The sequence below is a fragment of the Pristis pectinata genome, chromosome 43 (assembly GCF_009764475.1).
Source record: "Pristis pectinata isolate sPriPec2 chromosome 43, sPriPec2.1.pri, whole genome shotgun sequence".
NCBI classification, from domain to species: domain Eukaryota; kingdom Metazoa; phylum Chordata; class Chondrichthyes; order Rhinopristiformes; family Pristidae; genus Pristis; species Pristis pectinata.
In genome coordinates this window covers 2878075-2891836 of record NC_067446.1, presented here as the reverse complement: position 1 = coordinate 2891836, position 13762 = coordinate 2878075, and the positions used below count along the sequence as shown (strand labels likewise).

General features: G+C 51.9%; 1 protein-coding gene across 8 annotated transcripts in view; it reads left to right on the top strand.

Moving 5' to 3' along the window:
* uba1 (ubiquitin-like modifier activating enzyme 1) overlaps positions 1-13762 on the top strand; it is a 64399-nt gene that overhangs the window by 35197 nt on the left and 15440 nt on the right. For all 8 annotated transcript variants that reach the window (XM_052009049.1, XM_052009055.1, XM_052009054.1 and 5 more), the window contains exons 10-16: positions 518-664; positions 2181-2357; positions 7388-7495; positions 8606-8686; positions 9836-9991; positions 10921-11086; positions 13469-13665. In XM_052009049.1, coding sequence (XP_051865009.1) covers positions 518-664; positions 2181-2357; positions 7388-7495; positions 8606-8686; positions 9836-9991; positions 10921-11086; positions 13469-13665 — 1032 coding nt within the window. The remainder of the gene's footprint in view (positions 1-517; positions 665-2180; positions 2358-7387; positions 7496-8605; positions 8687-9835; positions 9992-10920; positions 11087-13468; positions 13666-13762) is intronic.

Below are 13762 nucleotides of genomic sequence, written 5' to 3'. Positions count from 1 at the left end.
GTGAGGTCAGAGTCCATCCTATCTTAAGTTGCCACTCAGGTCTTAATCTTTCCCCTCTCACCTTAAACCTGCGCCCTTTGTTTTTGTTTCCCTTTTTCTTTGGGGGGAGGGGGAGAGGAGACGGTGCGCGTTCACCCTGTCTATGCCCCTTGTGATTCCATACATCTCTATAAGGTCACTCCTCATTCTCCTACACTCTGAATAAAGTCCTAGCCTGCCCGACCCTATAAACTCAAGCCCTCGATTCCTGGCAACATTCTCGTAAATCATCTTTGCGCTCCTTCCAGCTTGATGACGTCCTCCCAATAACAGGGTGACCAAAAACTCTACACAATATTCCAGGTACAGCCTCATCAGCATTTCGATGAGCTAGAACGCCCTGCCCAATTCTTGAGGAATGAGAGTAGCCACCTTGAGGCCGAGCCCTGTTTTCTGGGATAGCGCAGACCTGTGGGCGATCTGCCGCTATTGATTGCAGTCTGATCCTTTGCTTCATTTTTTTTTCACGTCTCCCCAGAAATCCCTCAAGGCCTCACTGGAAGCGCCCGACATCCTGACCACGGACTTCGCCAAGTTCGAGCATCCGCCGCAGATGCACCTCTGCTTCCAGGCCCTACACGAGTTTGCGAAGAAGAACTCCCGTCTGCCCAGGCCTTGGCATCAGGTGCGAGGGAGGGGGCTGGGTCGGAGTTCAGCTACGGGGATGGGGCAGGGGAAGTTTCAAAGCAAACCTTGGAAGACGGAGGTGGGATGATGTATGTTATGGCAACAGCTGACTTGTGTGACAACAGCTGACAAGTTCCTCTGGGAATGGATTCCGCCCCCAGACTCTCTTGTTGGGATCTGATTGACTGTATGATGATCTCAACTGGAAGGTTTCTCAAAGTACTGCTGTACCTCAAACGAGGTGCTTCCCTCTCTGACGTAGCTTGGCTTCCTCTGACCTGGTAGAATCGGGGCAGGAGTTGGTAGTGAATGGTAGGGTGCTGGACAGCGTTGTAAAACGAGACCTAGAGGTGCAGAGGGGGGTGGTGAAGAAGGCGTTTGGCACGCCTGCCTTCGTCGGTCAGGGCACCAAGCTGCTGGGATGTCATGTTACAACTGTGCAGCTCGTGGGTGAGACCGCACTTGGAGTACGACGTGCGGTTCTGGCTGCCCAGCTATAGGAAGGACGTCACTAAGCCAGAGAGGGTGCAGGAGTGATGTTACTGGGACTGGAGGGCTTGAGTTAGGAGAGACCAGACAGGCCGAGACTTTTTAATCCCTGGAGCATAGGAGGCTGTTCACAAAATCGTGAGGAGCACGGATGGGGGGACGACCACAGTTTTTTTTCCCTGAGGTAGGGGTGTCAAAAACTAGAGGGCACAAGTTTAAGGTGAGAGGGGAAAGATTTAAAGGGGACATAAGGGGCAAGTTTTCCCACACAGAGGCTGGTGGGTGTGTGGAACGAGTTGCCAGAGGAAGTGTGTATTGTGGAGGGTCGTGGCTGTCACATGACAGCACTGCCCCTACCTGGTCGGAAGACATTTGGCCCCGCCCCACCCATCAGTGCACACCTGGCCATTGGCCTTTGTGAATTACCTGGGCTAGACCAGCCCTCCAGCAGTATAAAGAGTGCCACGTTTGCTTGGCTCGGTCTCTTTTGTCTCCAAGGGACGACCCTGCTTCGCTCCAGGCTGAGCACTCTGAAACGGCGCTGGAGAAATCATTGGTGAGGCGGGCACTGTTTAAGGGTTGGGAGCATTTTAGTTAGTATCCCCAGTGGCCCAGAGCTGTGCCTGCACTGAGACAAGGGGTGGTGGGTATCGTATTGTTTTACCTTGATTGTCTGTACTACTTTGTTTTGTGTGTGTATATTCTAACCCATTGCGATTTTTCCCACACTCACTATAAACTGTGCGTGTGTTTGTGTTCCTGATACCCTTTCCTCACGTTTGTCTTTTTGTAAATAAATCATTTATTTCTAAGACTGTTCAGAGTCCTTGCCTCTGAGACCTCAAACCTGTTTCACAACAAAGTGGTAGAGGCGGGTACGGTCACAGTGTTTAAAAGACACTTGGACAGATTTAGAGGGTCTAGCATCACGGGCGAGTTGGGCTGAATGGCCTGTTTAACCCTGCGCTATTACCAGTCTAACCTTCCCTTCCTGTTTTTCCCCGCCCCTTGCCAACTCCTACCAGGCGGATGCCGATGAGCTGGTCAACCTGAGCAAGGGTCTGAACGAGAGGGCATCGCCCTGCAGCCGCCTGGAGCAGCTGAACGAAGGCTTGATCAGGAAGATGTCCTACGTGGCAGCGGGAGACCTGGCCCCCGTCAACGCCTTCATTGGAGGGGTGGCGGCCCAGGAAGTGATGAAGGTACACTTGTGTGAGGCGGGTGGGGGCGGGGGATGTCGTGGCTGGTGGAGCCATGCCTCACCGTTCAAGTTCATTGTCGTGGGCGTGTTGCAACTGACTAAACTGAGCCACACAGAAGCGGCAACTGGGAGAAAGTCTTCATTCACACAGCAGGTCTCCTGGAGAGAGAGGGAGAGTCTAAGAGAATTTCACTGCTTACACAGTGTTTTTATACTGTTTAAGCACTAAGATAACAGAGAAACAAAGGACCGCAGATGCTGGGAGTCTAGATGCAAAAAACACAATGATGCTGGGGGAAATCAGCAAGGCCAGGCAGCATCCGTGGAGAAAAGCAGGCGGTCAACGTTTTGGGTCAGGACTGAAGATAGGGAAAGGGGGAAGCCTGATGTATAGGAGGGAAAAGCAGAGCCGTGATAGGTGGACAGAAGAGGGGAGTCGGGGTGGGCACAGGGTGGTGATAGGTAGATGCACGTAAGAGATTGTGATAGGCAGGTGTGGGGGGGAGGAGGGGAGAGTAGATCCACCAGGGGATGGGTCAAAGGGAAGGAGAGAGTGGGGGGGAAGAAAAAGGGTAGAAACAAGAGGCTAGGAAAGGGAAGAAGCATGGTGGGGGGGTTACTTAAAGTGGGAGAATTCAATGTTCATGCCGTTAGGCTGCAAGGTTCCAAGACTGAAAATGAGGTGCCGTTCCTCCAGTTTGCGCTTGGACTTTGCCCGGGAGTGGAGGAGGCCGAGGACTGACGTATCAGCGATGGTGTAGGAGGGGGAGTTGAAGTGACTGGCAATGGGGCAATGCAAGTCGATAAACAATTAACTACACGATGACGCTGGAGGGACTCAACAGGCCAGGCAGCATCCGTGGAGAAAAGCAGGCGGTCGACGTTTCGGGTCAGGACCCTTCTTCAAGACGACGACTACAGGCCCTGAAGAAGGGTCCTGACCCGAAATGTCGACCGCCTGCTTTTCTCCACGGATGCTGCCTGGACCTGCTGAGTTCCTCCAGCATCATCGTGTTTTTCATCCAGATTCCAGCATCTGCAGTCCTTTGTTTCTCAACAATTAACTACAGTTTCAATGGCTACAATTGCCTACTTCAACATTTTGAATATCGTCAGGTAACTTTGCAGAATTACATATTTACAATGGGAGCACATCCCAGCCAGCAGAACCCATTTAGATATTCAATACTGGCGTCTGTACCGAAAGCTTCTGAGCACCAACTCCAGACACCCAAAATGTACTCCTTTTGTTGCAGTGCTGAGGGGTAGCTCAAAGAATATACAACCAGCCGGAATATTAAGTGACAAAACTGTGCATTAGGTGGCAGGGAAATGCCTTCAATGATGCATTAATACAGGAGGTGGCCACTTAGTACCTTACCCGATCTCTCTCTCTCTCTGAAGTTTTCCTTTGAGCACCAATTAACACGAACATTCATCTTCTGTCTTCAAAAGGACAGAATCAGAATGTCCCACACCCACTGATTGGTTTCAATAGCCTTGAAGTGTCCATTAAAGTTAAATTGTGAACAGGTTCTCTTTCCTGAGGAACTGACGTTTATTTTAATATCTGCTATCCATAATTTCATAACTCCAGAATAATTCCTAATAGTATACATGTATCATGGTATAAATCATGCAGCATATTAATGCTACAAAAATTAGATTTCACAGCAGCAGTACATTACAGACATGGCAAACATAAGATACATAAATTATACATGTTTGGCATGACAAAATAATAAACACATGAGTGCAAGCTAATGCTTTGCGGATGACACGAAGGTCGGGGGTGTTGTGGATAGTGTGGAGGGCTGTCAGAGCTTACAGCGGGACATAGATAGGATGCAGAGTTGGGCTGAGAAGTGGCAGATGCCGTTCAGCCCAGATCAGTGTGAAGTGGTTCATTTTAGTGGGTCAAATATGTTGGCGGAATATAGTCTTAATGGTAGGACTCTTGGCAGTGTGGAGGATCAGAGGGATCTTGGGGTCCATAGGACGCTCAAAGCGGCTGCGCAGGTTGACTCTGTGGTTAAGAAGGCATATGGTGTATTGTCCTTCTTCAATCAGGGAATTGAATTTAGGAGCCATGAGGTATTGTTGCAGCTATATAGGACCCTGGTCAGACCCCACTTGGAGTATGGTGCTCAGTTCTGGTCGCCTCACTACAGGAAGGATGTGGAAGCCATAGAGAGGGTGCAGAGGAGATTTACAAGGATGCTGCCTGGATTGGGGAGCATGCTTTATGAAAACAAGTTGAGGGAACTTTTCTCCTTGGAGTGACGGAGGATGAGGGGGGACCTGATAGAGGTGTATAAGATGATGAGAGGTATTGATAGGGTAGATAGTCAGAGGCTTTTCCCCAGGGCTGAAATGGTTGCCACAAGAGGACACAGGTTTAAGGTGCTGGAGAGCAGGTACAGAGGAGATGTCAGGGGTAAGTTTTTTTACTCAGAGAGTGGTGAATGTGTGGAATGGGCTGCCAGCAACGGTGGTGGAGGCGGACACGATAGGGTCTTTCAAGAGACTGTTAAATAGGTACATGGAGCTGAGAAAAATAGAGGGCTATGGGTAAGCTTAGTAATTTCTAGGGTAGGGACATGTTCAGCACAGCTTTGTGGGCTGAAGGGCCTGAATTGTGCTGTAGTTCTCTGTTCTAAGCTGAGGGGAAATGTAGTCTGAGGTAATGTTAGTGCAAGAACCAGGTGGCAGTGGGGTAAGAAGCTGTTGTTGAACTTTGAGGTGTGGGGTCCTCGGGCTCCTGTGCCTCCTGCCTGATGGCAGCATCGAGAAGAGGGCATGGCCCGGGGGGGGGGAGGGGGGGATGTTGCTGTGGTTCCTGATTGATGGACATCATCTCTTGCAGATGTCCCTGGGAACTGCCTGTATTAGTACCTATCCCTCTGCCGATGGACGTCGCCTTCCTGACCCTCACCTCCATTGCCAGTTAACCCTCCCTTGCCCGTCCTCGGTGGGGAGAGCCATGCCAGTGACTCTCTGTAGCCTCTTGCATTGCTGTGCATTGGAGTTTCCACACCAGGCCACAATGCAACCATTCGGAATGCCCTCCACTGTACATCTGCAGAAGTTTGTCAGCGCTGCAGATGGTCGAATCTCCTCAAACTTCGAAGAAAGTAGAGATGCCGGCTCGCCTCCTCTGTGGTTGCATCTATCTGCTGGGCCCAGATCAAAGACTCTGCAGTGGGAAGGGTGAGCCACTTCTAAGTTCCTGGGTGTCAAAATCTGAGCACCTATCCTAGGGCCCAGCAGACCAATTCTACCGCGAAGAAGGCGCACCGGTGTCTCTACTTCCTTGGAAGTTTAAGGGGATTTGGCATGTCGTCGGGGACCTGGGTTCGATCCCGACCTCTGTGTGTGGAGTTTGCACGTCCTCCCTGTGACTGTGTGGGTTTCCATTTTGCATCTCTACTCCAATGCATGCCCTAGTCTAAGTTATCTGTAAAAATCCAAACATTCTTAAGGACTTGCAGGAATACTGCCTGACTGTACTTGGAGTATTGTGTGCAGTTTTGGTTGCCATACTCCGGAGATTCAAACAGAGGATGCAGAAGGAATTAATGTGGATGTTGCTGGAGCCAGAGAGAACTGGGACTGACTTCCCTGGAGTGTCGGAGACTTGAGGGGGTGACCTTCTTGACGTGTGTGTGTATGTGTGTGTGTGTGTGTGTGTATATAATAAAAATATTAATTAGGTGGTGGTCACAGTCTTGTCCCCAGGGTAGGGGTGTCCAAAATAAGGGGCATAGGTTTACGGTGAGAGGGGAAAGACTGAAAAAGGGGCAGCTTTTTCGTGGCAATCGTGGAATTGAGTTTAGGAGCCAAGAGGTAATGTTGCAGCTGTATAGGACCCTGGTCAGACCCCACTTGGAGTATTATGCTCAGTTCTGGTCACCTCACTACAGGAAGGATGTGGAAGCCATAGAGAGGGTGCAGAGGAGATTTACAAGGATGCTGCCTGGATTGGGGAGCATGCCTTATGAAAACAGGTTGAGGGAACTCGGCCTTTTCTCCTTGGAGTGACGGAGGATGAGGGGGGACCTGATAGAGGTGTATAAGATGATAAAAGGCATTGATCGTGTGGCTTTTCCCCAGGGCTGAAATGGTGGCCACAAGAGGACACAGGTTTAAGGTGCTGGGGAGTAGGTACAGAGGAGATGTCAGGGTTAAGTTTTTTACTCAGAGTGGTGAGTGTGTGGAATGGGCTGCCGGCAACAGTGGTGGAGGCGGATACGATAGGGTTGTTTAAGAGATTGTTGGATAGGTACATGGAGCTAAGAAAATAGAGGGCTATGGGTAAGCCTAGTAATTTCTAAGGTAGGGACATGTTCGGCACAGCTTTGTGGGCCGAAGGGCCTGGACTGTGCAGTAGGGTTTCTATGTTCTAACTTCTTCACGCAGAGGGTGGTGAGTATATGGAACGAAGTGGTAGAGGCATGTACAGTTGCGACATTTAAAAGACACTTGGGCAGGTACGTGGTTCGGAAAGATTGCGAGGGACGTGGGCCAAACGCAGGCAAATGGGACTAGCGTTGATAGGCACACTTGTCAGCATGGACGAGTTGGGCCGAATGGCCTGTCTCAGTTCTGTGTTATGGACTCTTATGACCACTTCAGCCAGCTGTGTTGCCCTGTAAATAGAATAAGAACTAGACTGATATATATATAAAACCAGAGGGCACACGTTTAGGGTAATCAGTAGAGGGGATCTGAGGAGGAATATTTTTTTCTCCCGGGGGGGGGAGGATGTTGGAGTCTGGAACGCACTGCCTGAGGGGGTGGTGGAGGCAGAGACTCTCACAAAACAATTGTCTAGGCGAGCGCTTGAGTGGCCAAGGCATAGATGGCAAGAGACCAAGTGCTGGGAAGTGGGGTTAGTATAGTCAATGTGGGCCAAAGGGCCTGTTTCTCAGCACTAAAGGAGCCCCAGCACTGTCTGTGGGCTGGGAAGATTTGGGTGTTCGGATCTTCCTCCGCTGACCTCTCCTTTTGTTTCTTTTTCCTCATCTTCAGTCCTGTACTGGCAAGTTCACGCCCATCATGCAGTGGTTGTACTTCGACTGCCTGGAGTCCCTCCCTGAGGACAACGAGCCCCAGCTCACCCCCGAAGACTGCAGCTTCGTAAGTCCAGCGCACGCGGTCCCGGGCCCCAGTACGCGCATCCAGATGCTCTCAAGGAGTGGTGTTGCGACATCAGAGCATCAGCACGGCTGTGTCAATGTCCCTTGGTTCAGGCAGGGGTTGGATTACATTCTTGGCTTTCCGCAGCTCGACCCTTCCTATAGTGGAAGAGTGGGAAAGGATTCGGCAAGGTGGGCTGATTCCTATTTGGATGTGTCCGTATCTCTGTCTCTCCTTGCCCTGGGCATCTCGCGTTTGAAAGTGACCCCCTCCCCCCCCATTGCCCACTTTTCTCTCCCATGAAGCTCGTTCCCAGATAAAATCGACAGGTGGAGCTGCTGCTTCACAGCTCCCAACGATCCCAGGTTCAATCCCACCCTCCGCAGCTGTGTGTGGAGTTTGCATGCTCTCCCTGTGACCACGTGGGTTCCTCTTCCCCACGTCCCAACAAATGTGTGGGTTCGGTGGGTCACTTGGCACCCCCCCCCCCGCCCCAAGTGTGTGTGGGGTAGAATCTGGGGGCAGTCGTTGTGAAGGTGCAGGAGAGTAAAACTGTTTGGGGCAGGATTGGAATAAAAATGGGTGGTTGGAGACTGCAGATGCCGGAATCCGGAGCTCAAATCGAACTGCCGGGGGAACTCAGCGGGTCGAGCAGCGTCTGTGGGGGGCGGGGAAGAGGCTGAGATCGTGAATCAGGAGCGTTGGGTTGGCGGGGACTTGGGGCCTGTTGCTATGCTGCGTCTCTCTCTGACTCTGTACCCTGGTAGCCTTCGGACCAACTGGGGCAGCCCCAGTGGCACAGCAGTTAACACCACCGCCTCGCAGCTGCAGGGACCCAGGTTCGATCCCCACCTGGGGCTCTGTCTTCGTGGGGTCTGCGTGTTCCTGTGAGTCCCTCCGTCCCCTGACGCATCCTCCTGGTTTGGTCCGAACCTCCCTAAAGAATTAACGCTGCTCTTGGTTTACCAGTTTAACCTCAGTAACCAGCAGCTGGTTACCAGTGGGTCGATATGTAGGATGGGTGGCAGGAGAGCGGGCTGGTACGGACTTGCTGGGCTGAAGGGCCTGCTTCTGGGCTGCATTTCCTCACCTCTTTCCTTCCCCGTGCAGAGGAACTGCCGCTATGACGGGCAGATCGCGGTGTTCGGTGCGGCCATGCAGGAGCGACTATCCAAGCTGAAGTATTTCCTGGTAAGCACTCGATCGATTAACGGGAGGGAGGGAAGAACAAAAACAAGCCCACTGCCCCCCCTTTACTGTTGGCTCCCGCGGATGCGCACCCCCCCCACCCCATCAATCATTGTTCTGACCTGCTCAGTAGTTACTGGCTCTACCATCACTGCTCGAGGCTCATCCCCTCGCCCCTTGGAGTTTTCTCCTGCCCCTTTAAAACATCTACAGCTGATTACTCCCCTTGAGATGGGAGGCTCACAAAACATACAAGCAGGAGCCAGTCACACAGCCCCTCAAGCCTACCCTGCCATTCATGACAATCTTGGCTGATCTGTCCCACATCTCGTCCCTTCTGTGCCAGTCCCCGCAGCCCCTCCTTTAAAACATTTCTCTGCCTTCTTGTTAAATCCCCACCCCCGGTGGTCCAGCCTCCACATCCCTCCAGGATCCAGAATTCCAGAGATTCGCTTCCTTTGCAAGGAGTTCCTACGCACGTCGGTTTTAAATGAACGCCCCCTAATCTTGAAACTATGCCCCCTTGTTCGAGACTCTCCCACTAATGGAAACGTCTCCCATCCTCCCCCCCCCCCCCCCCCAGAATCTTCTATAATTCAGCTAATTTTTCTAAACCTCGAAGACTATGGAGCCATCTTAGAACAGGGAACAGGACAGCTCTTTCATCCCAGGAGTTAGTCCAGTGAATCTCTCCAATGCCATCATGTCTGTCGGTTCCAGTTATTTTCGAATCCGCAGGTTCTTTCAGGGGTCCAGGAATGAGTTGGAAACAACTTGGTGCTTCGCAAAGTTTTATTGGAAGAGTTTAAAACATAGAAACAGTCACAGAGCACATGGCACTAGCTTTACTACTAGGAGATGAGCCGAGACAAAAAGGCAAGAGGGGGAGGTGTGGGCAAGAGCAGGAGGTGTTAACAAAAGGCAACACCTCTTATACCTGAGATAAGAGGTACTCCTTAGCTAAAAATAGTCCGATCAGGAAACCTATTTAGATACCTGTGGTCAAACCAACCAATGAGAAAGCACGTATTCACCTGATGGATGAACCAATAAGCTAGGAAGTGGCCATTCCTTGTGCAGCCACTTGAGGTGTATTAAACACTAAACATTTTTTAAAAATGTCTGTCGTGACCGGTCTCTGGCCTCGCGCAGGTGGGTGCCGGGGCCATCGGCTGTGAGCTGCTGAAGAACTTCGCCATGATCGGCCTGGCCTGCGGCGAGGGCGGCGAGCTCACCGTCACCGACATGGACACCATTGAGAAGTCGAACCTCAACCGCCAGTTCCTCTTCAGGCCCTGGGATGTGACGGTGAGAAGGGGGCTGGGGAGGGAGCCCCAGGGTGGGGGGATTGTTGGGGGGGGCAGGAACGGGGGGAGAGGAGGGTGCTCCTGGTTCTAGACGGGGAGGCTGGAGGGGGCTCCCGGTCCTGGGGGGGAGGTGGAGACAGGAGGGGGTACCCCAGGTCTAGAGGGGGAGGGGAGAGATGGTATGGGGCACCACAGGCCTGGAAGGGGCCCCCAGGACTAGACAGGGAGATGGGAGGGTGCCCTGGGGTCTAGTGTTGGAGGGGAGAGATGGAAGGGGGCACCCGGCTCTGTGGGGGGGGGGGGGGGGGGGGGGGGGGGGGGGGAGACAGAGGTGAGGGAGGTGGTTGGGGAGACAAGAGGGGGCTCCTGGTTCTCGAGGGGGAGGCAGGAGGGGGCTTTGGTTCTAGAGGGGGAGGCAGGATGGGGCCAACGCTCTCAGATCAGCCTGTGGCTTGGTGGGGATCATCAGGGAGGCACCCTTCACCCGACTGATATTTGGGAGCCAGGGGACTCCGCTGCTGAGAGCTGGCGGGTGTGAATAAAACCAGCGTGAATAGTACAGGTCTTCCCCAGGTTACAGCAGGGCTCCCTTCCCGTGAACCGTCCTTAACCCCCATACAGTTCGCAAGTCGGGAACAAGAGTTCACGCCCGGCAGAAGGTGCCTGCAATCCCACCAGTCTCCCAGCTGCACATCCGTATGGACAGGCTGCGCAGAAGTTGGGAACCTCCCAAACTTGTTGACCTTCGGCTCTCAGGCTGGGAACACAGAGTGAAGGGAGTCGAGGTGAACTGAACGCGGAATGAGCTCGGGGTTGCAGAGAAATTCGGGGGTGGTTTTAATGCGGAAATGTTGCAAGTGGTTCTTGCCGTACTCACACCGTCTTCCTCCTCTCAATTTTTCCTCCTCTCAATTTTCCCTCCCTGCCCAGAAAATGAAGTCGGAGACGGCAGCTGCCGCCGTGAAGCAGATGAACCCCAACATCCGAGTCACAGCCCACCAGAACCGCGTCGGGCCCGACACCGAGAGGATCTATGACGATGACTTCTTCGAAGCTCTGGACGGCGTGGCCAATGCACTGGACAATGTCGACGCCAGTGAGTGTCGCCTCCCTCCCCTTTCCTGGTGCCCTGACTTGTGAAGCCAACCAGGAACGAGGGGGGATGAGAGAGCGTTCACCTGCCAAGAGTCAACGTCTCCCGCGTGTCTCCCTCCCTTTCTACTGGAGGCTGTTTTGCCCTTCGCCCCTGTGCCAGCTCTCCAGTTTGTCCCCAATCTGTTCCCCACAGACCATAGAAAACATCCTGACGCATCACAGTGCGGGAACTGCTCTGCCCAAGGCCGCAAGGAATCAGTTGCGAACGCAGCCCCCCAGTCCTTCACGCAAACCAGCCCTCCCCCCGTCTACATTTCCCTGCTGCCTCGGTAACACAGTCTATGTAATCATGGACCCCTCCCACCCCGGACATTCTCTCTTCTTCCCCACTGCCCGCAAACCCCCCCCCCCCAAATGGGGCAGAAGAAACAGAAGCTTGAGAGCACGTACCATCAGGCTCAAGGACAGCTTCTATCCCGCTGTTATCAGACTCTTTAATGCACCCCTTGTATGTTAAAGATGATCTCTTGATCTCCCAATCTACCTCGTGGTGACCTTTCCACTTCGTCTGCCTGCGCTGCACTTTCTCTGTAATTGTAACACTATATTCTGCATTCTGTTTTTCTATTGGTATCTTAATGTAATTATGTATGGTGTGATCTGTCTGGATGCACACAAAACACAAGCTTTTCGCTGTATCTCAGTACATATAGAGGGCTCTGGGTAAGCCTAGTAATTTCTAAGGTAGGGACATGTTCGGCACAGCTTTGTGGGCCAAAAGGCCTGAATTGCGCTGTAGGTTTTCTATGTTTTTATGTGACATTGATAAATTACCAGACCTATGGGGAAAATCTTCCCTTCCCCGTCCCTCTTCGAAAGTTCCCATTGACCCTTCTCCCACCTTTCCACTCGGGCAGCTTGTCCCAGGGTGGAATTCACTGGAGATGGAGGTTCCACAATTGTCCCAAGTGAACCATAAGCTGTGTGATATTCAACAACGGCGGGTATCGCAACACCAGTCATTCTGTCGCTGGCCCCAGTAACCCAGGGTTGATAGGTTAACTGGCTGCTGTAAATTGCCCCCAGTGTGTAGGTGATAAAGCCAATGGGGAGAATAAAATACAATAAGTGTGAATGGGTCTTTGGTGGGCTAAAGGGCCTGTTTCCATGCTGTATCACTTTACGGCAACCTCAGGACTTTGATCTGGAGTGTAATCCCCACAGACTACTCCCCACTTGTTGAAAGGAATGGACAGAGTAGATGTGGCTAGGCTGTTCCCCTTGGCGGGTGAGTCCAGGACCAGAGGGCACAATCTTAGAATTAGAGGGTACAGTTGCAAAACAGAGATGAGGAGAGATTTCTTTAGCCAGAGGGTGGTTAAATTGTGGAATTCCTTGCCAGGTACGGCAGTGGAGGCCAGATCAGTGGGGGCATTCAAGGAAGAGATAGATATCTAAATAGTTGGGGTATCAAGGGATATGGGGATAAGGCCGGAAATTGGGATTAGAGTATTTTTTTTTTCCTTCTCCCCCCCCCCCCCCCCCCTCTCATTTCTCATTTTTTCCCTTTTCCTTGGAGCAGACTCGATGGGCCGAATGGCCTGCCTCTGCTCCCTTGTCTTGTGATCTTGTGACTCTTTCTTCAATCTTTTTATTAATTTTCAAATTACTACGTATAACATCGGTCATTATACACGTAAAACAAAGAGATCGGGAGAACTATCATGAGATATATAGTCATAAAGAATAAAAAATATATTCTAGGCCCCACGGTGTCTTGGTAAATTAGAACAAAAAATCAAAGAGAAAAAGATTTATTATATATAAAAAAAACCCAAATAAAAAAAATTAAGTAATAAAACAAAACAAACTTTAAAAAAAAATTCAAAAGAAAAAAAAATTCAAAAGAAAAAAAATTCAAAAGAAAAAAAAACTGGACTGATATTTCTCGATGAACAAAGGGCATTATTAAGTCGTCAACTCCGCTCCTCTAAGTTCAAAGATTATTGAAAAGAGACCCACTCCCTGAAACTGTTCTCCCAAATCAGTCCTGGGAGTGTGTGACGGGACGGTGTAGAGGGAGCTTCACCCTGTGCCTGAGTGTGTGATGGGATGGTGCGGAGGGAGCCTCACCCTGTGTCTGACCCCGGGAGTGTGTGACAGGACGGTGTGGAGGGAGCTTCCCCCCTGTGTCTGACCCCGGGAGTGTGTGACGGGATGGTGCGGAGGGAGCTTCCCCCTGTGTCTGACCCCGGGAGTGTGTGACGGGACGGTGCGGAGGGAGCTTCCCCCTGTATGTGATGGAATGGTATAGAGGGAGCCTCACTGTGTCTAACCCATACTGTGTTCCCTCCTCCCCCATCACCCCCCACCCCAAATACAGGAATGTACATGGACAGGAGGTGCGTATATTACCGCAAGCCCCTGTTGGAGTCGGGAACTCTGGGCACCAAGGGCAATGTGCAAGTGGTCATCCCTTTCCTCACCGAGTCCTACAGCTCCAGCCAGGACCCCCCGGAGAAATCCATCCCCATCTGCACCCTCAAGAACTTCCCCAACGCCATAGAGCACACGCTACAGGTCAGTCCCGGGGAGCCCTGACTCGTACCGAGTTGCGAAGCGGCGTCCTCTGGGGAGTTGGGTCAGAGTCGTGTGGGTGGGGTTAAGTCTGTCCCTC